The sequence below is a fragment of the Bos taurus genome, chromosome 24 (genome assembly GCF_002263795.3).
Source record: "Bos taurus isolate L1 Dominette 01449 registration number 42190680 breed Hereford chromosome 24, ARS-UCD2.0, whole genome shotgun sequence".
Taxonomy (NCBI): Eukaryota; Metazoa; Chordata; class Mammalia; order Artiodactyla; family Bovidae; genus Bos; species Bos taurus.
The window spans coordinates 43,116,271-43,142,577 of NC_037351.1; the positions used below are offsets into that span (position 1 = coordinate 43,116,271).

Genomic DNA, 26,307 nt, shown 5'->3' on the forward strand with positions numbered 1-26,307 from the left:
TTTCCAACAGAGTCCTAGTTTTCTATACTCGGATCCCACAACTTCTGACAAAGTCCTCGTCTCATACCGGTGGGCTCGCCCCTTCCTCCTCCGTGGTCACCATGCCCTTGGTCCTCCTTCTGTGATGCCTAGTCCAGGCCTCCTTCACTTCTGACTGCTGCCCCTCACACCAGACTCCAGCTGGTCTGCACACACCTGCCAGTCCGCACATCCCCAAACTGTTTTCTTCAGAAAACACTGTGTTGTGCACACCACCCCTGCACAAAGACGTTAGCACGCACTGTTCTTAGGGCAAAATCTCATTTACATTTTTTTTGAAGAATTCTAACTCTAGTCTTTGAATAAGATGACAAGCTCAGAGTCCATGGAGGCCAGGAAGCTGGTCTATGAGCTGAGTAGGGACAGACAACAGGAGCTATGAGCGTGGGGGTGAATTGGGTGTGCCATACAGAACCATTCAAATTCAGGTTAACTATTACTATTATCAGTCTGAAGAGGACTATAAATCTTCTAATTATTATTAAAAAATCTACAAAGCTCTGTGGCCCAGGCCCAACTTTAGGCACAGGCAGAAGGTAGCAGAATTGTGTTTCTGAGACTGTCATATGCCCAGTTTCACCATCTGTTAATGGGGTTTGAGAAAGCACTTACTTCACAGGCTCCAGTGAGGAATAAACAGGCAACCCCCACACCGGAGAAGCCTGAAGAGACACAGGGACACTCGCTGGCGGCCTTAACCACAGCCCTAACACTTCCAATCAACTATGACCTCTCCACGATTCCAGTCTCCTCATCTGTGTTTCTGCTCCATCTGGAGAGCAGCAAGGTGTTGACCCTGTCCCCCTCGAGGTCACTGTCACTGTCCTAGTCCAGTCCTTAACCAGCTCCTGCAGGGCCGCTGCAATGGCCATGCTAAATACATGGTCACCAAAAGTCACTCTGGGAGTTGACCGGAAGCCCAGATGGTGAAGACAGCAATATGCCAGGGGCATGAGGGCCCAGTTCTAAGCAGAGGGAAGGGCGTGCCTGAGACAGGCACGGGCAGGAGAATTGGTGGGTAGAAGAGTGGCAAGGGCAGGTGGGCTGGGGCTCCCACAGGGGCCGTGGAAAGGCTTCCAGACCCTTGGGGAAGGACTCCGCATTTCAGAACAAGCACTCAGGGTGGTGAACAGTGGACTCAGTGCACCCACTGTAAGGACCCCAACACTTTAAGTGACCGAAGCAAGAAATGGGCACAAGCTGGACGGAAGGTGCACAGGACAGACAGGAGCCTGGTGGGGCAAACCTGGGGCAGAAGAAACAGAACTCAGCACGACACTGTCTTCCAGGAACTCAATCACCTAAACCTGACCGAAGACACATGGAAAACACCAAAGGGCAAGTAAACAGAAAAGCCCGAAAGGCAAGTTCTCCACGTGACCTTGGATTTTAAAAGCCCCTCAAAACTACCTCCACAGCTTAAGCCATTCAAAAGCAGAATGGACTTGTGGGCAAAAGTTCATATTGAGCTCTCATCATGATGCTGAAAAGACTGCTGGTGCTCCACTGCTCCATCAGACACGTCAGACGCAAGGTCCCCTCAGAGAAGGCCTGATAGGGCAGCTCTGCCCAGGTCGGTCAGGAGACCCCTCTAGAAGCGACCTGGTACTCTGACCTCAGGAACAAGAGAGGGTGGTCCTACTTTATCAGCACCTTCTCCTTCAGCTCGCCCGTCTCCAACACCCTGGCTCCTGCAGGCCCTCCCGACTCACTCCATTCCCATGGGAACCCTCACCCAGGGGAGCCCAGAACCTCAGGCACCATCAGAGCACCAACTCATGCAGTCAAGGTGACAACCCCATGAGGCAAGCACGCCATCACCCTCGTTTTGCAGATGAGCGAACATAGGCACAGAGATCAAGTACGGGGCTGGTCACACGGCCAGGAGCAGCAGCCAGGATTCAGGCCACATGGCTCCTGGGTCTGAATGTGACTAACACAATCCTGTCTCATTCACTAAAATGCTACCTTATCCTTCCAACACTGCTCACTCTCACTACAGACTGTGAAGAAGAACATCAACTGTTGCTGTTCAATTACAGTGGACTCTGAACACAGGCCAGTAAGAAACCACACGCTGCCAGCAAATGAATCGCAGGGGCTGGCCCACTCCCAGGGTGGCCTCCGCTTCAGAAACTTTAGAACCAAGGCTCTTTCCACAACAATTAAACTTGGTTCCATGTCATTAGAAGTTAGGAGATATGGAATTCGGCTAAGTAATCTATTTATGGGAAAAATCCATTAACCTAATAGATTTTTAGGTTATTTTCTTTTAGTAAGAAAAACAGGATTAGGAGTTTATCTACATTGTAGGAAGACCACGGGTCAAACTATATACATGTGAAAATACTTCACAAGCTGATAAACAAAATACAAATGTATTTTATTATTTCAAGTGTAATCAATTCTCAGGACAGAGAAAAACACCTATGCCAATCTCCTGCTAAATCAATTTTAATGCCACAAGCAGATGCAGTACCTAGGATACATAAATACTAAGAGAAGGTGATTCCCAGAACCATGAGAAGTTTATGGAAATGAAGTTCTATTTCTGGGAATAAGGGCTGGACAACCAGTACCAAGTAGCAGTTGATGTATTTCAGTGCAGCTTAAGATACACACAAATGAAATCACTGGTGCAAAACACACACAGTGAGGAGATTCATAAAGAAGGCCCCTCCCTGAATGACCTCAGAGCTGAGTTATGTTCTCATGGAAGCTGGACCCAGTCAGATGCACACAGTACACACCTATGCTTATGTCACAAAGGACAGGTGTTTTAGGAGATAACCACAAAAGATAATTCGGCACATCTAGAAAGTGTATATACCTCCCTTCTCCACAAATTTTTTTTTTCTTTTGGATTAATGATCACACATTAATACTCAATTCACTTAATACTTAACTAAAACAGTATCTTGCTTTATAGACCAGATACATCCCTGAAGCCATTTCTGGGCAAACATTTTCATATTTTCTAGTTTTTCTAGTTTCTGAGTGTATCTCAGAATCACTCTTAGTTCATATTTTTTCGTTATTCTAAATACAAACCAAAGAAAGCAAAGAGGTGAATGGGAAGAGGGGGAACTATGTTGATGCTTAGACAACAACAGTAGGGTCACAACCAACTGCGTGCCTGTTTCTCACCCAGGCACCAAGGAACGAGTCTTACATTTTTGGAAAAAATCCAAACAAACACTGATGAGGTCATACGGTAAATTTATTTCACCATTTTCACCAGCTCAATAAAGACACATTTCCATGTGACAAACCCCTCGAATTAGCAACTCTCTCCAAGCGTCAAGAACAAGAGCTAGCATTTCCCAGGCACGTGCTCTGTACCAGTGCCTTTGCACATACCTCCTCACATGATACCCATGTCCTCACTTGATGTCACAAATGTGAACAGGGAGGCACCACGGCCACCCCCTACAGACAAGGGGGGCCTGGGCAGGGATCACTGAGCAGCAGCACTGGATGTAAACCCAGGCTGCCCAATTCTAAAGCCCTCTCCCTCAATCTTCAACCAAGTATAATACTGATCAGTTGCTCAGAATCCTCATATATCAACCTGAACTTCACAATTCTTAGTTTCCAGCATTTCTTAAGAATTCTCAGAGTGCCACCACATATGGGAACAAAATCTATGAGGACATGGTTATGGCTGTGAACCATTACAGGCATTGCTGCAATGAATAGGCTGCCCCAAACTTCAAATCTAAGAACAAAGAATAATCCTTAAAGTCACCACATGAAGCCCCATAGTCTGGGCACAAGCAGTCTTACCCTGGTGTTTCCTAACTGCAACAGATGGACTGTGTAATAGGACTTCACGTCCTCTGACAGGAACTTCACGCTGAAGCCCGTTTCCTTAAACAGCATCTCCCGGTCATCTTTTGTAGGCCAGTACTGTGCACATTTAACCTAAAGTTAAGAACATAGACATAATGAAACCACAAAAAGCTGGAAAGGAAAACAAACCACACACAAGCTATATATTTTTCAAGTACCCCAATCTAGGAACAATCACACTATGTTTGATGTTTAATGTATTTTAATAAGATTGACATCTTATAAATGCAGTTTGTAAAATGTTCTTATAACTTACACACTTAAAAAAACAGATATCATGTTCATAAAATGAAAATCAAGTTGTCATTTCTAAAGCAGGATAACCTGTATTTCAACATCATACTGGTATTTACTCAATGTTTCTTTAAATATAAAACTCTTGCAAGAATTGTATCTTCAAACAGTACCGAAAGGCTTTATTTTATAAGTACTTTCCATAAGCTATAACAAACCTAGACAGCATATTAAAAAGCAGGGATATCACTTCGCCAATAAAGGTCCATAAAGTCAAAGCTATGGCTTTTCCAGTAGTCATGTCTGGATGTGAGAGTTGGACCATAAAGAAGGCTGAGCACCAAAGAATTGATGCTTTTGAACTGTGGTGCTAGACAAGACTTTTGAGAGTCCCTTGGACTGCAAGGAGATGAAGCCAAGTCAATTCTAAAGGAAATCAACCCTGAATATTCACTGGAAGAACTGTTGCCAAAGCTGAAGCTCCAATACTTTGGCTACCTGATGCAATGAATCGACTTACTAGAAAAGACCCTGATGCTGGGAAAGACTGAAGGCAGGAGAAGGGGCTGATAGAGGATGAGATGGTTGGATGTCATCACTGACTCAAAAGGCGTAAATTTGAGCAAACTCTGGGAGACAATGAAGGACAGAAAAGCCCAGTGTGCTGCAGTCTATGAGGTAGCAAAGAATTGGACATGACTTAGCAACTGAACAACATTTTCCATAAATACCTGTTAATCTGCTACTAAATACTATATATCTAGCAATAATATTGCATACTTATATACTAAAAGTCAGGGGAAAGAATCAGAAGATAAGCCCCCTTTACCTAGAACTGTTACGTTTTGGCAGAACTACTGACGTGGAATTAACATTTTGTGACAATAAAAGCATCTCCCCAAAAGCCAAACTGTGAGGCCAGCAGGCTGCGATGAGGTGAGCTAGAGCCACTTCATTGGGAAAAACACTAGGAAAACATCCCTGTAAAATATGGTCGTTTCTCCTTTTAGATATCACAAACAGGTACAAATAACAATCAAGAAAAATACTTCCAAAACAAATGAATGCTATGAGCTAATACTGTGAAAGTGCTGCATGCAATATGCCAGCAAATTTGGAAAACTCAGCAGTGGCCACAGGACTGGAAAAGGTCAGTTTTCATTCCAATCCCAAAGAAAGGCAATGCCAAAGAATGCTCAAACTACCGCACAATTGCACTCATCTCACACACTAGTAAAGTAATGCTCAAAATTCTCCAAGCCAGGCTTCAGCAATATGTGAACCGTGAACTTCCTGATGTTCAAGCTGGTTTTAGAAAAGGCAGAGGAACCAGAGATCAAATTGCCAACATCCGCTGGATCATGGAAAAAGCAAGAGAGTTTCAGAAAAGCATCTATTTCTGCTTTATTGACTATGCCAAAGCCTTTGACTGTGTGGATCACAATAAACTGTGGAAAATTCTGAAAGAGATGGGAATACCAGAACACCTGATCTGCCTCTTGAGAAATTTGTATGGAGGTCAGGAAGCAACAGTTAGAACTGGACATGGAACAACAGACTGGTTCCAAATAGGAAAAGGAGTACGTCAAGGCTGTATATTGTCACCCTGTTTATTTAACTTATATGCAGAGTACATCATGAGAAACGCTGGGCTGGAAGAAACACAAGCTGGAATCAAGATTGCCGGGAGAAATATCAATCACCTCAGATATGCAGATGACACCACCCTTATGGCTGAAAGTGAAGAGGAACTCAAAAGCCTCTTGATGAAAGTGAAAGGGGAGAGTGAAAAAGTTGGCTTAAAGCTCAACATTCAGAAAACGAAGATCATGGCATCCGGTCCCATCACTTCATGGGAAATAGATGGGGAAACAGTGGAAACAGTGTCAGACTTTATTTTTCTGGGCTCCAAAATCACTGCAGATGGTGACTGCAGCCATGAAATTAAGACGCTTACTCCTTGGAAGGAAAGTTTTGACCAACCTAGATAGCATCTTCAAAAGCAGAGACATTACTTTGCCAACAAAGGTCGGTCTAGTCAAGGCTATGGTTTTTCCTGTGGTCATGTATGGATGTGAGAGTTGGACTGTGAAGAAGGCTGAGCACTGAAGAACTGATGCTTTTGAACTGTGGTGTTGGAGAAGACTCTTGAGAGTCCCTTGGACTGCAAGGAGATCCAACAGTCCATTCTGAAGGAGATCAGCCCTGGGATTTCTTTGGAAGGAATGATGCTACAGGTGAAACTCCAGTACTTTGGCCACCTCATGCAAAGAGTTGATTCATTGGAAAAGACTCTGATGTTGGGAGGGATTGGAGGCAAGAGGAGAAGGGGACGACAGAGGATGAGATGGCTGGATGGCATCACTGACTCAATGGCCGTGAGTCTGGGTGAACTCCGGGAGTTGGTGATGGACAGGGAAGCCTGGCGTGCTGCGATTCATGGGGTCGCAAAGAGTCGGACACGACTGAGCGACTGATCTGATCTGATCTGATCTGAATACTTCAAAAGCTGCTAAAAGACATTAAAAAAACAAAATGACATAGGAAATGAAAGAGCATAAATTATAACAACTCATAAATGATGTGCCAGAAGAGAAAAAAGAATCAAAAGTAACAGAACACATCATTTCATAAACAAAGACTAATTGATTAAAGGGAACAGGGCTGTGAATAAACACGACAGATGATGCCTTAAGAGAAAAAGGACATTTTTAAAATAAAAAGGAAATAAAGAGAGACCAGTAGGCAATGAAAATCTAACACATATGTGTAACAGAAGGCCCCGGGAGAAGAACAGTAAGGCAAGCAAGGGAACAGAATAAATGTCAACAAGTATAATTCAACAAAAATTTTTCTTTAAAAGAAAGAAAAAATGCCTGAAATCACATAATAAAATAGCACACTCTGTCCCTGGACAAACTGACCCAGAATGACCAGCACAGACACATTTCAGTACAATCAATAGGATCTGAAGAAAAAAAAATCCTTTGGGTAAAAGACTAAGTAACTAATAAAGGAAAGAGAGTAAGATGTGCCTTTGTGACAGGAACATGCCAGAAGGAAATGGGTAATACCATCAAGTTGCTCAAAAAGCAAATGTGAGCCAAAGATTTTATATTCTGCCAAACAGACTCTTCAGCATCAAGCCAGCAGAGGTATTGTCATCAACACACAAGAAACTGGGACCAGGGCACCCATCCTCAGGATCTTCTGAGTGTGAGCTACACACAGAGCAACCAGAGACTCAACGACAGATGCATATCTACACAAAAGGGACTTAAGAGAGACTAAAACATGCGGTAAACTCTGATGATGGAGGTAAAGCACAACTTGAGAAAAAGAGGATGAGAGAAAACATTTTAAACTGTTTTCAGTAGTTATTTTAGTGATGGACTGATTTTGTTATTACAAATACTTTCTGTGTGCAATATGGGACAGAGTAAATGAGCATAAGACATTCAACATCACTAGTATCTCTGAGAACCAGAATTCATGGTGAATCAACCCTACAGTCCTAAATTTTAATATCAGTATCAAATATCAGAGTATCAGTACAAAAAAAAAAAAAAAAGAGGAAGAAGCATCAGTATCAGTATGAACACTAGTGTTATCTTAACATACAAACATAATTTTCCTTAACTGTTCACTGAAAAGACCAACCCATAAGAACAAAGATTACTATTTTTGCTATGATCTTGAAATACCACTGCTCACCAAAAGAAACCAAGGCTTCTTAAATAAACAGCTGATTCGCACAGGAAAGCACAAGATAAGCCTGCAACAGGGAGTCCTTCCAGACATCAAAGGAGCTAGTAAGACTCTTTGGTTTTTGTTAAAAGAACTCAGGGCCCAACCCAAAAAGCCTCCTCTGGCCAATGAAGGGACAATTTGACTACAAGTAAGAATAACAATGGGCTTCCAAGGTGGGTCAGTGGTAAGGAATCCGTCTGCCAAGTAGGAGGCGCCAATTAGATCCCTGCATAGATTCCTCAAGTTCCCCTGAGGAAGGCATGGCAACTCAGTCCAGTATTCTCACCTGGGAAATCCCATGGACAGAGGAGCCTGGCAGGCTACAGCACACGGGGTCGCAAAACAGTTGGACACAACTTTCATGACTAAACAACAAGGATAATAACTGCCATGGAGTGAACTGAATCAAGGTGTTTAATAAAGTCATGACTTCACAGCATTGATCTCCTCCCACCCCCACACCAAGAAAACCTAAGTGGTGACATATTGAGGATACGTGGGAATCAACTTCTTTTGAAAAATGCTTTTCCTACATCAAGGTGGTAGGTAACTAGAGTGGGAGCCTTTTTTTTTTTTTTTAATAGAAGCATTTCAACCAAAACTCAAGAAGAAACAATAAAGCTGGAATATCACTATAATCCTAATTAATTAAGGAACTAAACACTGACCAGCAGCAGCTGCTGACATCATTATGCTGACAAACAGGGTATCACCACACACGAGGCAACCTCAACTATCAAACTTGACTTTTATTGAACATCTAGATGAAGGTGATTTCTGATTGCTGGTGGCAAGCTCCTCTTTTTATTACAGTATTTATTCTGTAGAATGAGATGAAACCCATAATCCTCCAGCTGACAACGATGCTCAAATGTCCCAACAACAGCACCCGAATCACTTGGGTCTGTGGGTCACCGTGCAAGCACGAAAACCACTGCAGAGACTATGTTGACACTGCAGGATACCATGGTGTGGCAACAACACTGCAGACTGGAACAGACTAGAAGCACCTTCACTGCCGCTGAAAACCAGCAGCTATTAACTCAGGAAAAAAGCAAGAATTCGGGATCTGAAGGAGCAGAAAAGCCTAGACCTCAGGGCTGGAAGAGATCTGACAGATAACACTTTCTAATTTTCATGTTTGACAGAAGAGGACCCTCAAGCCACAGAAGCTGAAGACTTAACCACCATCACACCACTAATTAGCATTGGATTTTAAACTGCACCTCAAACGTCAATAAATCTATACGTATCAATACTCACTACATCCTGACATAAGAGCCAGTGGTAGTTTATAAAGGTTTTAGAAACCTGTCACTTCAATTCTTCATAAAATTTCCAGGATTCTGTTAATAATAAAGATTCTGATAAAGCCTACGAATTCCAAAGATCTAAGTACCACAACTGGCCATTATACTTATCACTCCATTATACTTATGTTTGGAGGGCAGTGGTCCACAGTTGTTATTTAAATATTTAAGGTAATAAAGGAAAATGATAGGTTAGTTCCAGTCAGAATCACCCTGACTTTAGTTTTTAGTAATTAAAGGCCAAAACTAATGAATGACTATCCCAAAAGAAGTAAGAAAATATTTGTAGGTTAACAATCACAGACTGTACAGTAAGTTGTAAATACCAAGTATTACTCACCGAGTCTTTCTCCACAATTCGGTTTAGCATGACAACTGCTTTGGTCTTTTGCTGCCAAACCATGAGCCAGAAATGACAACCTGTATTAGGAAGTGGACCCTGTAAGACAGAGAAAAAACAGCAGGTGAGAGGAGGAGGGGACTGACGCTCCAAGGACATGCCTTCCAGGAAGCTTCGCATCTGAGAACAGGAGATCGGGTCACAGAATATCAATCCAGACTCTAAACCCACCTGAACTAAAAACAGGTCTCTGTTAGTTGGATTACTGATTATCAACGATCAAAACTGACTTTTATTTACTTAGGCAGAAAAGAAAAATTCCCAGGCTATCAGGTAGCTCTCTGAATTGAGGGATGGAGAATAAGGCTTGGGCAGGAAAAAAGGCCAAGAGAAGATTTTGTCCCAAGGGGTGTGGGCTTGGGGCAGCACTCCCGACCAGTCACCACTGTCACCCTTTGAGGGCACTGCAATCCTCAGGTGGCTGCAGTGGGTGCAGGTTAACAGGTTTGACTGTTCCTTGAGTAACTCAACAAGCAGTCACCTGTGGGATGCCGGGGGCTGGGTCTGCCTGGAGCTTCAGCTCCACCCAGAAGACAAGGCCATTCAAGTGGTGCTACACTAAAAGCAGCTTCAGGGCCATTGTATCCCAGCTCTGTAGTGGATGTTCTGGAAATATTACCTGAGCTAATAAACTCCATGCTCTCAGTTATACCAATGTTAGAAGGGACCAAGAACCCTGAAGAGCTGCACCCTCAGGTTTGAGGAGCCGTTCCCCTTACTGAGTACATATTTTTCAAAGTTTGAGCTACTTCCAAAACCACACAGTGCAAAGATAAAAACAGCCATGAGAAGACCCCCAGTAAAATGAATGCCTTCTCTTTCATCTAAAAAAATGGATGGATCAGGTCTCTAATGAAGTCACTGCTTAGTGTGTACACACACACACACACACACACACATTCTACAGTGGTTCTAAAAGGGAAAGAGGGGTTCTCAGCTCTTCCACTTACCAGCAATACAACCTATTATCTTCTACAAAATGGAGATCTATACCAAGGCATCAGCAGGTATACATTTTTAATTTTCATAAAACTCAGAAAAAAGGATGACAAAAATTATAAGCAACAAAAGACAAGCAGAATAACTGCAGTTTCAATAAACATTTACTGTCTCTGGTTTTTGCTGTCCTTTGAAATATTTTCTGTGCATGTTCTCTGTCCCAAGATACTAGGGACAAAGGCAAAAGCAGTCCCAGCTGTCACAGCTTACATCGGAGGTGAGGAACGGAAACACACCCAGCCCCACCAGAGCGAGGGCTGAGCCTGGGTATGCAGGAGCAGGAAGGGTACCAGCGCAGAGCCTTAAAAACGAGGAGGTGCTGACACATGGAGGGGAGAGGGGAGGGATCAGGTCCGTTCCCAGTGTCAGGGCACTCCTGGGAAAGAAGGTGACACAGAGAACCCACAGGAAACCACACCTGCCAAGTGAGAGGTGCTTGACCCCAGGAAACAGTCAATGATCTTTTCTTTACAGAATGAAGGAATATGACCAGATTGGTATATCGCAAAAATTTCTCTAGAGGAATTGTTAAAGATGGACTAGAAATGAGGGACTGGTGGCAAAGAAGTAAGTTGAAAAGCTACTACATTGGTGTAGATGAAAGAGAGCTCCAGAGAAGGGCAGGGCAGCAGAAAACAGGAGAGAATTCGACAGATAAGGACAGCTTTAACCCAGATGACAAAAATAGGACAGGGGCTAGCTTAGTGTAAAAGAAAGAAGGAAAAGAAAAAAAAGAGTTTGACACAGAAAAGGAAGAATTTGTGACATCAAGTGGTCCTGTGGGTAGATGCTGGAAGCTCTGGGGCAGGGGGTAGGGGGGACTCGGGAAATAATCCGAAGCTGAAGACAGTGAGTCCACTAGAATGAGGGCAGAGGGCCTGGGTCAGGACACAAAGGAAAGCCCAAATGGACAGGAGATTTAACCTAGGGTATTAGTTGGGTATTTTCTTTTTCATGAAGGGATTTACAATGTTTTATAAAAGGATTATTACTATCATTGAAAGAAAGTGAAAGAAAGTGAAGTCGCTCAGTCGTGTCTGACTGACTCTTTGCGACCCTGTGGACTGCAGCCCACCAGGCTCCTCTGTCCATGTGATTCTCTAGTAATTACTATCATTACTACTATAATAAAAAGCAGTAACAATGCCGCAATGAACACTCCATGGAGTACTCACCGTATTACTTGGAACTACATGAGTTTTTATTAGCACTATTCTACAGATCACAGAGATACATATTGATAACATACACACTTGACTCCTGAACAACAGGGGTTTGAACTACAGGGGTCCAGATACAGACAGATTTTTCAATAAATACACAGTCAGTCCTTTTAGCCATGGTTATGCATCCACAGGATCAACAACCTCAGACAGCAAACTTAATACATGATTGTGACTCAATGAATCTGTGTATGTGGGGCCAGGACAGAAGGGACAATGATGGGACCTGAGCACCTGGGGGCTTTGGCATTGCAGAGGGTCCTGGAAGCAAACCGCACAGTGCTACGGGATGACGCTACACCTTGGGGAACTGAGGAATGAATCCAAGGGCATATCACAATTTCAGGGCAGCAGATCTGAATAATTAAAAGCAGAACCATGCAGCCTATGGAGACCATGAGGCCTCACCCTACTTGTTGTATGACCTTTGTAAAGTTATCTGATGTTCCTTGTCTCTTTAGATGACTCCTCATGTTAACATAAGGATAATAAGAGTATTTACCACAAAGGGTTATCCTGAGGCTTAAGTTATATAAAATATAGAAAAATGTTAAAAACTGCAACCTGTTACTATTTACAACAGTCAAGACATGGAAGCCATCTAAGTGTTCATCCACAGAGGAATGATTAAAGAAGATGTGTGGTACACATATATAAAGAAGATCTGTGGTACATATATACATTGGAATATTGGTCAGCCATAAACAAATAATGAAATAATGCCATTTGCAGCAATGTGGATGGACCTAGAGATTATCAGTCTAAGTAATTCAAAGACAAATATATGATATCACGTATATGTGGATTCTAGACTATGATACAAAAGAATTTATTCACAAAACAGAAACAGACTCGCAGACATAGAACGTAAGCATACTTTTGGTTACCAAAGGGGAATGGGAGGAGGGATAAGTTAGGAGTTTGGGATTAACAGATACACACTACCATATATAAAGTAAACAACAAAAATTTACCGTGTAGCTCAGGGAACTATATTCAACATCTTATAATGACCTACCATGGAAAAGAATCTGAAAAAGAATATATATATATGTATGCGTGTATACATGTATAACTGAATCACTTTGCTGCACACTAGTATCTAACACAGTATGGTAAGTCAACTGTAGTTTAGTAAAAAATAAATAAAAGATTGCTAGCTGTTGTTAATTTTACTTCCCTCTAGGATGTGAAGTTCATACTAGCAGTTTTATGAATGGCTGTTTCATTCACACAATGCCACCACAAGGCAGGCATTCAAAGCTTTGCTGGATGAACGAACAGGATTCAAGCAGACACCATGAGTCCAGAGTCCAGCCTTTTTCTTAAGAAACAAAGGTTCAAAATATGGTTCCAGAGAGTTGAAGTGGTGAGTACAGACTAGGTGGGGGTGAAACCTGAATCAGAATCTTGAGAAACAATTACATTTTTAGAGACTAAGATGACAAAGAGGAAAGGACAAACAAGACTGAAAAAAGAGAATAAGAAAGGGTGTGCTAAGGAATCTAGGGTAATTATTCTTTTCTATTTTTAACATGGCTTTTAAAAACAGAAAGTGAAATTTTCAACTCTAAAAATGACTATTAAAAACATCATGAATGCACATAAGAAAAACTTCAAATATAACAGAAAATGGCAAAGTGAATTCTGTATTTTTTCCTAATTCCCAGAAACAATCGGTACTAATAGCATGTGTATAATTTATTTAGCCAGCTCCTTACAGACTGTTTCTGTCCTACTATTTTTGGTCCTGTGCCATTAAGCTATAACAAATACTCTCACATTTACCTTCATGTCTTTACATATTAGACCTCTAAGTACTATAAACTTTTAAATCTGTGGTTCTGACAGGTGAGAAGTGGTAACTGATTCCTGGTTTAAATTTAGAAAAATTGAGCATCTTTTCCATATATATTGTCTACCTTTACTTCCCTGCTGTAAACTGTGAATTTATGTTCCTTGCCAGTTTTTTTCATAGATTTTCTTTTTGTTTTTGACTTACAGGAGCTGCTTTATGCCAAGTAAAAAAGAGTAATGAATTTTTGTTTTCTGTGAATTACAGATAGCCTAACAGTTGATAGGTACATTCATCTGAACATCTTACCATTTTCAACAGTTTTCACTTTCAGTAACAGGTTATTCTAATCTGAAATGGGTTCTTTAAAAATCTCAAACATTACAAATATACAGTTTATCTTTTTTTCAATTTAATTATAGTTGATTTACAATACTGTGTTAGTTACAGGTATACAACAAAGTGATTCAGTTACATATATATATATTTTTTTCAGATTATTTTCCTTTATAGGTTATAACAAGATACTTAATAATACAGTTTATCTTTGGAATAATTAAAAATCACTAGCTGGGAAATGGCAGCACTGTTAATTAAATCTGTAATCTGATAAACAAAGGATAGCTGGTGTGGATAAACCCAAATCATTTCTGCTATCTCAGAGTGAAAGAACAGTGCCAATGGAGCACGGGTGCGGCCGGTGTGTTGAGAAGGGAGGAGGCTCAAGAGGCCAGTGGGCTCTCAGGCCACCCCATCAGTGGTCCAGGCACCCTGCTCACACCCTCACCTAACACCCAAGACTTGTCCATACTGAAAATACACACCAGGCCAGGGAAGAGAAGAGTTTTCGTGCCTCTGGTCCTGATTCAAGTGAAGAGAAGCAGAAGGAACAAAGTATCCACCAACCGAGACTTTGTACCAAACTTACAGCAAGGAGGACAGCTGGCCAGAAAAGAACCAGCTGGCCAAACCTCATGAACAACTTTCCTGCAGAGAATGTGTAACAGTAACAATTGCTTTTATCTTAAATATACACAGCTGTAAAATATTATGTTACCATTCATTACAAGACAATAGAAAAACCTGAAACAGCCATTTAATCACCAAAAGAAGTCAGGACACACTTTCTGCTCCATCCTAAAGCAGACCCCAGGAATGGCAGTCAGGCCTCCACTCCATGTCACCCCACTTGCCTGGGTTAAGATGTAGCTCCTCTGTGCCTCCTCTATGTCAACTAAGCTGGCATTAATATAATCATTTTCAGCATTCTGCAGCTTAACACGACTGTGATCATCTGAAACAGAAAATGATAAACCATATCGTCATTTCAAACTTGCATTTCTTTTTTATTTGAATATTAATTTTCTGGGTATTTATAAAATGACAGAAAAAACAAAGAAAAATAAATTAGCATCACAACTGAGTTAAATCCCAAATTATTCCTTTTTTTAAAAAGTGCAAAGATGAAATCCTTTTGTTACTGTGTGTTAGAAGGAAGTGCTGCTGTTGGTGGTAGATTAGCTGCTGTTTAAGTAGAAAAACTGATGAAAGAGTAAAACACAGTAAAAGGAATAAAGTACCGATCTTCCCAAAAGAAAAAGGATGGTTAAGACTCCTGGTGCTTAAGAACTAACAAGTTTTCCTACAAAAATCAACGGCCTCCAAAAAATAAGACCGGACAGATCCCACCATAAAACTACATTTCATTTTCTTCCTGCCTCAACAGATCTGCATTCAGCTATATTTTAATAATTTTTATGCTTTTGAACTGTGGTGTTGGAGAAGACTCTTGAGAGTCCCTTGGACTGCAAGGAGATCCAACCAGTCAACCCTAAAGGAAATCAGTCCTGAATATTCAGCGGAAGGACTAATGCTGAAGCTGAAACTCCAATACTTTGGCCACCTGATGTGAAGAACTGACTCATAGGAAAAGACACTGATGCTGGGAAAGATTGAAGGCAGAAGGGGATGACAGAGGATGAGATAGTTGGACGGCATCACTGACTCGATGGACATGAGTTTGAGCAAGCTCCGGGAGTTGGTGATGAACAGGGAAGTGCTGCAGTCCATGGGGTCACAAAGAATCGGACATGACTGAGCGACTGAACCGAACTGAACTAATTAGATTAAGTGCTAAGCTATATTTAACACATGTGGAATATGCCAACTCTGTAACAGACACGTAAAAGTCCTTCATTACTTGGGCTGTGTCAAATACTTTTAGTTTTTAAACGTGAAGATATCACAGATTTAGAATTTGTGCTAATGTAAACAGATGGAGCACAGAACTTTACCTTCTATCACTATGGTAGGAGGGAAGATGCTAAGAGAGGAAGAATGCATGTAACAACAGGATTAGCATTCACTTGGAATATTAAATACACACCTGGCAGAATCACAGGACTGAATTACAACCTACATGCATCTTTGATGTCTAGCTGGAGAATACCTTCTGGTATAAACTGTGCCCCTCAAGGAAATACCAAATAACCATTCTCTTCCCCACTCTTAAACTGAAAGAGTTGTTCATATTATCTCCATATGAAAGAAAATGTTAAACAGTTTTAGTTTCGCACATAATTTATATGAAATGTTTCTGCTGGATTGAACCCAAGACCTCCGTAAATATTACACGTCATTGGCCAACAGGAAAAGCAAAGATCTTGTTATAGTAAATCACTTATACTAGTGTTCTCGGAAAGATGATGTCAACAGTCACTTTTTTTTTTAAACAGTCACTTCTTTTTTTAAGTTTGATCACTCTTTAATGGTTATGTGAGACAGTAAAAAGTTCAGCTATATAATTAACAAAATAAAGTCCATATGCCTCCCAGATAACACCAATCAGAAGAACAATGCATCCCTAAAATTCAAATCCCCCTAAAATATAATCCCAAAGGAATGTGTTTCCTCATGTTGTAATCTCCGTAAGAACACAAACAGAGACTAATCTTATCTATTCCACAAGTGAAGAAGCAATTTGCAAAAGAAGCAAGAATCCATAAACGCCAAGTCTCCCCTCAAAGGGAGTTCCAGCAGGTCATCCAGACCCTTCCATAAGCCAAGAGAAAGACTTCAGGGGGGTTTTCAGGACATCTGACCCCTGCCTTCTGGACTCTGCACTGGATTCACTGTTATTTTCCCTCCTGTATTACTCTACACCTGGTGTCACTCCAGGTCATTAAATACAAGAGTCACATACCCCAAGAAGCACAGATGGGGTCCCCAGAACCCCGGTTCTAAATGGTGGGGAGCAGCAGGTCACTATAGAAACGGCACCCCGGAAAGGAAGGAAATCCTTGGCAAACTCTAGCCATTTAGAACTGGCTACAAGTTTTTGAACCTATGTTTTTGCCTCAGGACTAATTAAAAAAAAAAAAACCCTATACTTATATCATTTTAATTCTTCTGTTCCACTAAAAAAGATTTTTTAATAAAAAATTAAACTCATGTAACTTTTTGATTCAGAAGAGAATCTGTGCAGAGAAAAAAACATGAGTTTCTTGTGTTAAATTAACACTGTCTACAAAGTAAGTATACACATTTCAGGAAGTGAAACTTCAAAGCCTTTTTATGAGGAATTGTGACTCTATGATTTATATATTCTCTAGCAATGGTAACAAAGACAAAGCCTCTTCTTCCCTGAAGACTCAGTCACCATGTGGTCTGAAATACCTTTGAGGGTGACACAGGTCCCCTGCCCGAGATCAATGTCTCCTCTCCCTGCCCATCAAGTCTGGTCAGCCCCAAATCTGTGAAGAGTTCACTCCAAACCAACCTCTGACTTTTCAGGAAAAAACCCGGGAAGTGACCTGCTCTCTCCTCTCCCACAGAAGCTGATTCTACCTAGGGACCTCTGAGATGAGACTATCAAAAGCCAGAGTCCACGGACTTCCTGGGGGTCCAGCAGCTAAGACTCCACACTCCCTAAGCAGGGTTTGAACCAGTTTCGACCCTGTTTGGGTAATTAGATCCTGCAGGCTGAAACTAAGAGCCGGTGCAGCCAAATATACATTAAAAACAAGCAAACAAAAACTAAACATCCAAAACAATAGAGACCCATAGCTTCGGGGCATCAGCAAGGAGCAAGCCCACAGCACCTCCTCCTCATTCTAAGTGTACTTAGAGTGTTACTCCCTCTCCCCAGTCACCTACAGGATCCAGCAAAGGGAGAAAATGAACATGATTCAAACTAACTGCATGAGAGGCCACAAAAGCAACCAAACCACACTGCACAGGAAATCTGATTTCTCAACATCTAACACCACCAGCAGCAGGACGACCAAGAACACATGCTTTCCTGCACAGTGGCATCATCGTGGGGGACAAAGAAACGCACGCCCCACAGAACCACGGCCCTCAAGTTAGATTAGGCAAACTTCCGATGAAGAGTCCCCAGGCCTCCCACCTCACAGTCTGTTTTCTGAGAAATGGTTCCATCTGTCAAGAAATGACTGGCTTGAGCTGCCTGAGCTGACAACACAGATCAGCTTCCTCTTTCAATACTGCCACAATGAGCTCTTTCTCCCACCCCACCCACCTCCCCACCCACAGTTTCACCCTTTTTCATTATTGTAAAGACATCTCCTTCTGGAAAGTCTTTCAGGTCAAGCAGGAAGGGCTCACATTTATGCTGAGGCAGACATCAGGAATAATTAACAGAAATTGGGCAGAAGACCAATCTCCCCGCAAGTCAGGCTCCATTTTCAACCAGGCATAGGGTGGGGGCCTACGTTTCCAATACTGATTTCCATACTGCATGGTAATTCCCTGCAAATGAGGCAAGCATCTGACTGCGTCAGCTCCCTTCAACCCTACAAGGAGAATGCTGTGTGCTGTGTGCTTAGTCGCTCAGTCATGTCCCACTCTTCAAGACCCCATTCCAGGCAAGAATGCTGGAGTGGGTTGCCATGCCCTCTTCTAGGGGATCTTCCCAACCCAGGGATCAAACCCAGGTCTCCCACATTGCAGGTGGATTCTTTACTATCTGAGCCACCAGGGAAGCCCAAGAATACTGGAGTGGGTAGCCTATCCCTTTGCCAGGGGAATTCCCCGACCCAGGAATCGAACTGAGGTCTCCTGCACTGCAGGTGGATTCTTTACTAGCTGAGCTACCAGGGAAGCCCACAAGGAGAATTTTCGAGGACAAGTAATATGAACTTTCCCTCATGAATCAAGCAGTGAACCAAAAGCAGTTGTTTCCTCTGCCCCCTCTGAAAAAAAACCCTGCTGGCTGAATGGTTCCTTCTCTGACAATATAACCAACCACAGTCTGGGCAGGACCCACAGGATACACCTGAACAGCTCACTTCCTCCACCCTAGCCTCCAAGCTGAGATGTGAGCATTTCAGTCTCCACTGCACCCTAGAGAAGCAGGAGCAGAGGCCCAGAGGTGCCCTTGAGCCCCCTAACCCTGCGCTGTCTCCCACCCTGCTCCCTGCCTCCACCTCACGCACACACACACAGTCACCCTTCTGAACACCTGGCCCAGGACTTCTCCTCTCGTGGAAGGTCCCCACGTGCATCCCTTCACCAGACAATCTGCTCTCTATACTGACCACCTTCCACACCCCTCAACACATATGCCGGAAGCCAGACAACCAGGACAGAGACATTACATGTTCCACAGCCTCCAACCAGAGGCCAGCTGCTCACACGTGTCCATCTCTCCATCCGCCGTGACTTCAAGTTCCTAAACTTGACAGAACAGTGTTAACTGAACATTCTGCCTCCACACACCCCCAAACTGAAAAGGGCTCTTGAATCCACCCCCAGAGTCTCTGGGATGGAAACAGGACTTGGGAGGTGTCCTCACAAAATGGGTGAGATTCCCAATGCAGCTCGATCATGGACACCTTCCCCATCCAACACCACACAGGGGTCTGGCACAGTCATGAGCAGCTCACCACTTCCTTCAAACTCGTACTTCTCCTCAGAGAAAGAGCCTAAAAGTTGAAAGGGAAAGAGAGCGGGGGAACGGACTTCTTCCCTTTCCACCCACAAACCCAAGAGCACCCGGCAAACCTCTCAGACCAAGTATGCATGCCCCAGCCCCTGGAGCCCATCCATAGTCCCCAGAGCTCACCTGCTCAGAAAGGGGATGGCAATGAGCAAGACAATCAAGTAAGTTACCTGTCACACAGCAATAAATCCTCTGGGAAAAAGAGTCCCTGGGAGAAAGAGCCCCATAAAAGGGAGCTGCGTTGGGGAGGTGGAGGGGGGCACTGGGATTCTGAACAGGGTGGTCAAAGTGGGCCTCGCCATGCACTGACACTTCAGCAGAGACTTGGAGGGGGTCAGTCACATGAATATTTGGGTTGAGAGTACGCCAAGCACAGAGACTGAAGACTACAACAGGTACGGGCCTTCGGTCCGGGGACACAACAGACTGTGCCACCAGCCCCAAGAACAAAGGGAAGAGGAGGCCCTGCAACTCAGGTTCAGAGTTAAGAAATCCTGAACTGATTCATTAGCCTCAACTCCTGAATCCAACTATCACAAAATGGGAAATCTACTTCCCTCTTCTTAAAGCAACTACCAGGCACAGTATCCAACAATCTAGGCTACCAAGTGCTCAAGCATTGTTTATACAATAAACTCCACAAAATGTTCATATTCAAATTGCTAAGTTGTGGTGGAATCTTTTTAGAATGACAGATCACTAATTCAGTTCAGTTGCTCAGTCGTGTCTGATTCTTCATGATCCCATGGACTGCAGTACTTGGCTGTCCATCACCAATTACTGGAGCTTGCTCAAACTCATGTCCATTGAGTTGGTGATCCCATTCAACCATCACATCCTCTGTTATCCCCTTCTCCTCTTGCCTTCAATCTTTCCCAGCATCAGGGTCTTTTCCAGTGAGTGAGTTCTTCTCATCAGGTGGCCAAAGTATTGGAGTTTCAGCTTAAGCATCAGTCCTTCAAGGAATATTCAGGATTGATTTCCTTTAGGATGAACTTGTTTGATCTCCTTGCAGTCCAAGGGACTCTCAAGAGTCTTCTCCAACACCACAGTTCAAAAGCATCAATTCTTTGGCACTCAGCTTTCTTTATGGTCCAACTCTCACATCCATACATGACTACTGGAAAAACCATAGCTTTGACTAGACAGATCTTTGTTGGCAAAGTAATGTCTCTGCTTTTTATTATGCTGTCTAGGTTGGTCAGAGCTTTTCTTCCAAGGAGCAAGCGTCTTTTAATTTCATGGCTGCAGTTACCATCTGCAGTGATTTTGGAGCCCAAGAAAATAAAGTCTGTCACTGTTCCCACTGTTTCCCCATCTATTTCCCATGAAGGTACCAGATGCCATGATTTTAGTTTTCTGAATTCTGAGTTTTAAGCCAGCTTTTTCACTCTCCTCTTTCACTTTCATCAAGAGGCTCTTTAGTTCTTCTTTGCTTTCTGCTATGAAAGCATCTGCGCATCTGAGATTATTGATATTTCTCTCTGCAATCACGATTCCAATTTGTGCTTCATCTAGCCCAGCATTTCACATGATGTACTTTGCACAGAAGTTAAATAAGCAGGGTGACAATATACAGCCTTGATGTAACCCTTTCCCAATTTGGAACCGATCAGTTGTTCTATTTCTAGTTCTAACTATTGCTTCTTGACCTGCATACAGATTTCTCAGGAGGCAGGTAAGGTGGTCAGGTATTCACATCTCTTTAAGAATTTTCCAGGGTTTGTTGTGATCCACAAAGTCAAAGGCTTTGGTGTAGTCAATAAAGCAGATGTTTTTCTGGAACTCTCTTGCTTTTTCGATGATCCAACGGATGTTGGCTATTTTATCTCTGGTTCCTCTACCTTTTCTAAATCCAGCTTGAACATCTGGAAGTTCATGGCTTATGTACTGTTGAAGGTTGGCTTGGAGAATTTTGAGCATTTCTTTGCTAGCGTGTGAGCTGCGTGCAATTGTGCAGTAGCTTGAACATTCTTTGGCATTGCCTTTCTTTGGGATTGGGATGAAAACTGACCTTTTCCAGTCCAGATCACTATTAAACCTCCCTACTATGCCAAAGCCTTTGTGTGGATCACAATAAACTGTGGAAAATTCTGAAAGAGATGGGAATACCAGACCACCTGACCTGCCTCTTGAGAAACCTATATGCAGGTCAGGAAGCAACAGTTAGAACTGGACATGGAACAACAGACTGGTTCCAAATAGGAAAAGGAGTACGTCAAGGCTGTATATTGTCACTCTGCTTATTTAACTTCTATGCAGAGTACATCACGAGAAACGCTGGACTGGAAGAAACACAAGCTGGAATCAAGATTGCTGGGAGAAATATCAATAACTTCAGATATGCAAATGACACCATCCTTATGGCAGAAAGTGAAGAGGAACTGAAAAGCCTCTTGATAAAAGTGAAAGAGGAGAGTGAAAAAGTTGGCTTAAAGCTCAACATTCAGAAAACAAAGATCATGGCATCTGGTCCCATCACTTCATGGCAAATAGATGGGGAAACAGTGGCAGACTTTATTTTTGGGGGCTCCAAAATCACTGCAGATGGTGACTGCAGCCATGAAATTAAAAGACGCTTATTCCTTGGAAGGAACCTAGATAGCATATTGGAAAGCAGAGACATTACTTTGCCAACAAAGGTCCATCTAGTCAAGGCTATGGTTTTTCCAGCGGTCATGTATGGATGTGAGAGTTGGATTGTGAAGAAAGCTGAGCACCGAAGAATTGATGCTTTTGAACTGTGGTGTTGGAGAAGACTCTTTTTTTTTTTTTTTGGGAAGACTCTTGAGAGTCCCTTGGACTGCAAGGAGATCCAACCAGTCCATCCTAAAGGAGATCAGTCCTGGGTGTTCTTTGGAAGGAATGATGCTAAAGCTGAAACTCCAGTACTTTGGCCACCTCATGAGAAGAGCTGACTCATTGGAAAAGACTCTGATGCTGGGAGGGATTGAGGGCAGGAGGAGAAGGGGACGACAGAGGATGAGATGGCTGGATGGTATCACCAACTCGATGGACATGAGTTTGATTGAACTCCAGGAGATGGTGATGGACAGGGAGGCCTGGCGTGCTGCGATTCATGGGGTCGCAAAGAGTCGGACATGACTGAGCAACTGAACTGAAATATCAGCAGGTGAAACTATAACTGACTTGAGGAGTGAAGTAACTCAGCAAAACAAGAGCTCAGAAAGCTCCAGGACCTTTTAGTAGAGGCGACTGGAACAGTGTGGTCAGATGAAACAGTTGTCAGGGAGGTGTGTTGGGGGGGTGGTACCTGGCCTCTGGGGTCTGCTCTGTTCCCCGCCCCCCACCAAAGGACAATATGAAGTGGAAGTAGTGTTCGTGGACACCCTTGTTTTGTCCTCAAGTTTTAGAAAATGTTTGTAACATGTTATCGTTAACAGTGACGTGGGGCCTCCCCTGTGGTCTAGAGGCTGACTCTGAGCTCCCCATGAAGGGTGCCCAGGTTCGATCCCTGAGCAGGGAACTAGATCCCACATGCCACAACTAAGACTCAGCAGAGCCAAATAAATTAATTAAATTTTTTTTTTTAACAAAACACAGTGATGTGACTGTTGGTGTCATCTCAAGTTACAGAACTTTCCTTCTGTTTGATATATGTTTTGTTCTTAATCAGGAGCAAGAATGGACTTTAAATAATCTTTCTCCATCTATAAGATATTCATATGGCTTTTTCTCTTTTACCTTGTTACTAAGATTAACTACATTTAAAGACTGTCTAATGCTAAGCCACTCTTGTATTCCTAAAACTAATATAGATATTGCCATATTCAGTTTGCTAACCTTTCTTTAGGATTTTTACATCTACATCCATGACACAGGTACGCATGTAACTTTTATTCCTCTTACTAAACTTTTCTGCTTTGGACATCCAAATTACCCATCTAACAGCCTCACAAAAGGAACTGGGGAGTATTCTCTTTCTGTTCTCTGGGAGAGCTTTCATTATTATAAGACATGCCTGTTAAAACAGCTAGTCTCAGTGAATTCTCAATGCAAAATTGTTTATTAATTAATTTAACTTATTTAGCTGTCACAGGCCTCCTTAGACTCTATTTCTCCTTTAATCTACAATGGTAAATGCTATTTTTCCAGGAGTCTGTTCTACTTCTTCTAAGTGATCACATTTATTGCCATAATTGTTTACAGTAGTCTAGCTTTTAAAGTCATTTTACATCTGTATTTTGTTCCCCTTTTCTCCTAATACTATTTATATGCATCTGCCTCTGTCTGGTTTTTGTATATCTGTGTTATTTTTCTTATTCAATCTTGCTAGTTGATTAGTCTTATTAAGGAACCAACATTTGATTTTATTTGGTCCTGGGTATGGTCCCATTGATTTCCATTCTGCTTTTATTTTTGTATTATTTCCTTTCTGCCTTTTTTTTTTTTTTTGGTGTTTATCCTGTTACTTTTACTCTAAATTACGTTAGACAGTTAGCACTTTAATTTTCAACCTTCTGTTCTAATACAAACATTTAAAACAGTATTTTTTTACAGTACTGTTTTTGCTGCTTTATGCAAGTTTTGCTAAGTAGATTTTACCTATTGTTCATTTTTAAGTTTCCATTATGATTTCATCTTGACCCATGAATCATTTAGAAATCTTTAAATAAATCTCCAAATTTATAGGAATTTTTATCTTTTTATTAATAATCTATAATTTAATCGCATTACGGTCAAAGAACATGGCCTGTATGGCAGTAATTCTTAAACTGTGTCAAGATTTACTTTTACAGCCTAGTCAATGGTCCATCTATTACAAGTATTCCATGCAGTCTTAGAAGAATGTGAATTCTCTAATTGCTAGACATAAGGTTCTATATTTTTCTTATTAAATTAAGCTTAACTGTGCAGTCTAAACCTTCCACTTCTTTACTATTATTTTGCCTTAAGAAATCTGTGAACATAGAATTATCAATGTCTTTCTGTAATCCTAGTCATTTCTGCCTTATATATTTACCTGGAGACTATTAGGTGAATACAAATGTCACAGCTGACACTGGCCTGTGCATTCAGAGAAGCTATGCCATTTCTTGAGATCTTTTTGTAGGAGGTGGAGAGCACAGAAAGCCTGAATCTTTTCCTTACTTCCTCCCCACCGAGTAATTTATTTAAAACGTGTGCTTAATGAGAATCTTGTTTTGCAGCAGTAAGAAACCATGGACTGTCTAACCTGCCACACAACTGGAATCTGAAGTCCATGTGTTACTTTAAATACTGAAGGATGAACCTTGAGGACATTATGCTGTGAGGAGTAAGCCCATCACAAGAAGAACCACTGTATGATTCATTTTCTGTGAAGCATCTAAAGTGATCAGAGTCTGAGAAAAGAGGAAGCAGGATGGTGACAGCCAGGGGCTGGAGGAGGGGTGGCATTTCAGCCACACAAGATGACAAGACCTGTGGTCCAGCAACATGCATACAGCCACCAACATGGGTGACAGACACCTAAAAACTGCTAAAAGAGTAAACTTATGGTATGTGTTTTTATCACAAAAACAACAAACAAAAAACTATTCTTTGATGGCCAGAGAAAACAAAAGGCTGGGACTTCCTCTTATATCAAACAGTAAACTGGGATTTCTATGTGCAAAGCAAATAGTGAGGAAGATTTCAGAACCTGGCAGCTGTCTCTGACAGTACAAATACAATCCTCAATGTGATTACTACAACCTCTATTTTCTCAGTCAACCACCTTTCTGCTCATCTCTTCTACAATCACCTCATGGTTAACTGAGACAAATGAGGCATCTTTCAGTCACAGCAATTACATAAAGACTGTGGACTTCTTAAAATTCTATTTCAAAACACCCCTCTTTGAACATGCATCTCATATTCATACCTCCAAATGTAGTTTCAAGCTGGATACATAACAATTGTGTAAGGAATTTGTTTAAAAATACATTTCCAGACTTGGTGAATCAAAATTCAGAAAGATCTAAAACTCTGAATTAAGAAAAGAACCAATTCTTTTCGATTATTTGCAAACATCATTGTCTGCTTTGCACTCAGTATTATCTTTTTTTCCACATGAGGTATTATCTATTTTTATTTCCTGTATGGATGGGAAAAATAAATGCTGGTTTAAAATAGACTATTTTATTAAAAAACAAAAGTTACTATCTTAAAAGCCGTCCCTAACTCCCCAAGCAGAACTGAGCACCTCCCAACACACATAGCATAGCAGGTACGAACCCCCACACCGCACATATACGGTGAGCGGGCAGGGTGTGTGGACTTACGGTCCTTGCACACAGAGCAGGCATAGAGCTGGTTTTCAGTACAGGTTTTCTGAACAAGGCAACAACCATACAAGTCTATGTATGGAAATGATAGGATGACTTTCAATCAGGACAGGTTTGCCAGCACCACCTTAAGGGCTTTTAAAAAACACTTCTTCTGTCATCTGGATTTAGCAGGAGTCCCCAGTCTTCCCTGGTGGCTCAGATGGTAAAGAATCCGCCTGCAATGCAGGAGACATGGGCTTAATCCCTGGGTTGGGAAGATCTCCTGGAGAAGGGAACAGCTACCCACTCCAGTATTCTTGCCTGGAGAATCCCATGGACAGAAGAGCCTGGAGGGCTACAGTCACTGGGGTTGCAAAGGGTCGGACACAACTTAGAGACTAAACAACAAGTCACCAACCAGACATGGGAACTGAATGGGAGAGAAGTATGAGTTTCCAGCTGCAGCAAGTATGTGGCTAGTGGTCCAGTACG

At 42.1% G+C, this 26,307-nt stretch overlaps 1 protein-coding gene across 6 annotated transcripts in view; it reads right to left on the bottom strand.

Annotated features, from left to right (window-relative positions):
• PTPN2 (protein tyrosine phosphatase non-receptor type 2) overlaps nucleotides 1–26,307 on the bottom strand; it is an 86,322-nt gene that overhangs the window by 37,422 nt on the left and 22,593 nt on the right. For all 6 annotated transcript variants that reach the window (XM_059880975.1, XM_059880974.1, XM_005224263.5 and 3 more), the window contains 3 exon segments: nucleotides 14,796–14,896; nucleotides 9,526–9,624; nucleotides 3,826–3,963 (listed from right to left, as the gene is read on the bottom strand). In XM_059880975.1, coding sequence (XP_059736958.1) covers nucleotides 3,826–3,963; nucleotides 9,526–9,624; nucleotides 14,796–14,896 — 338 coding nt within the window.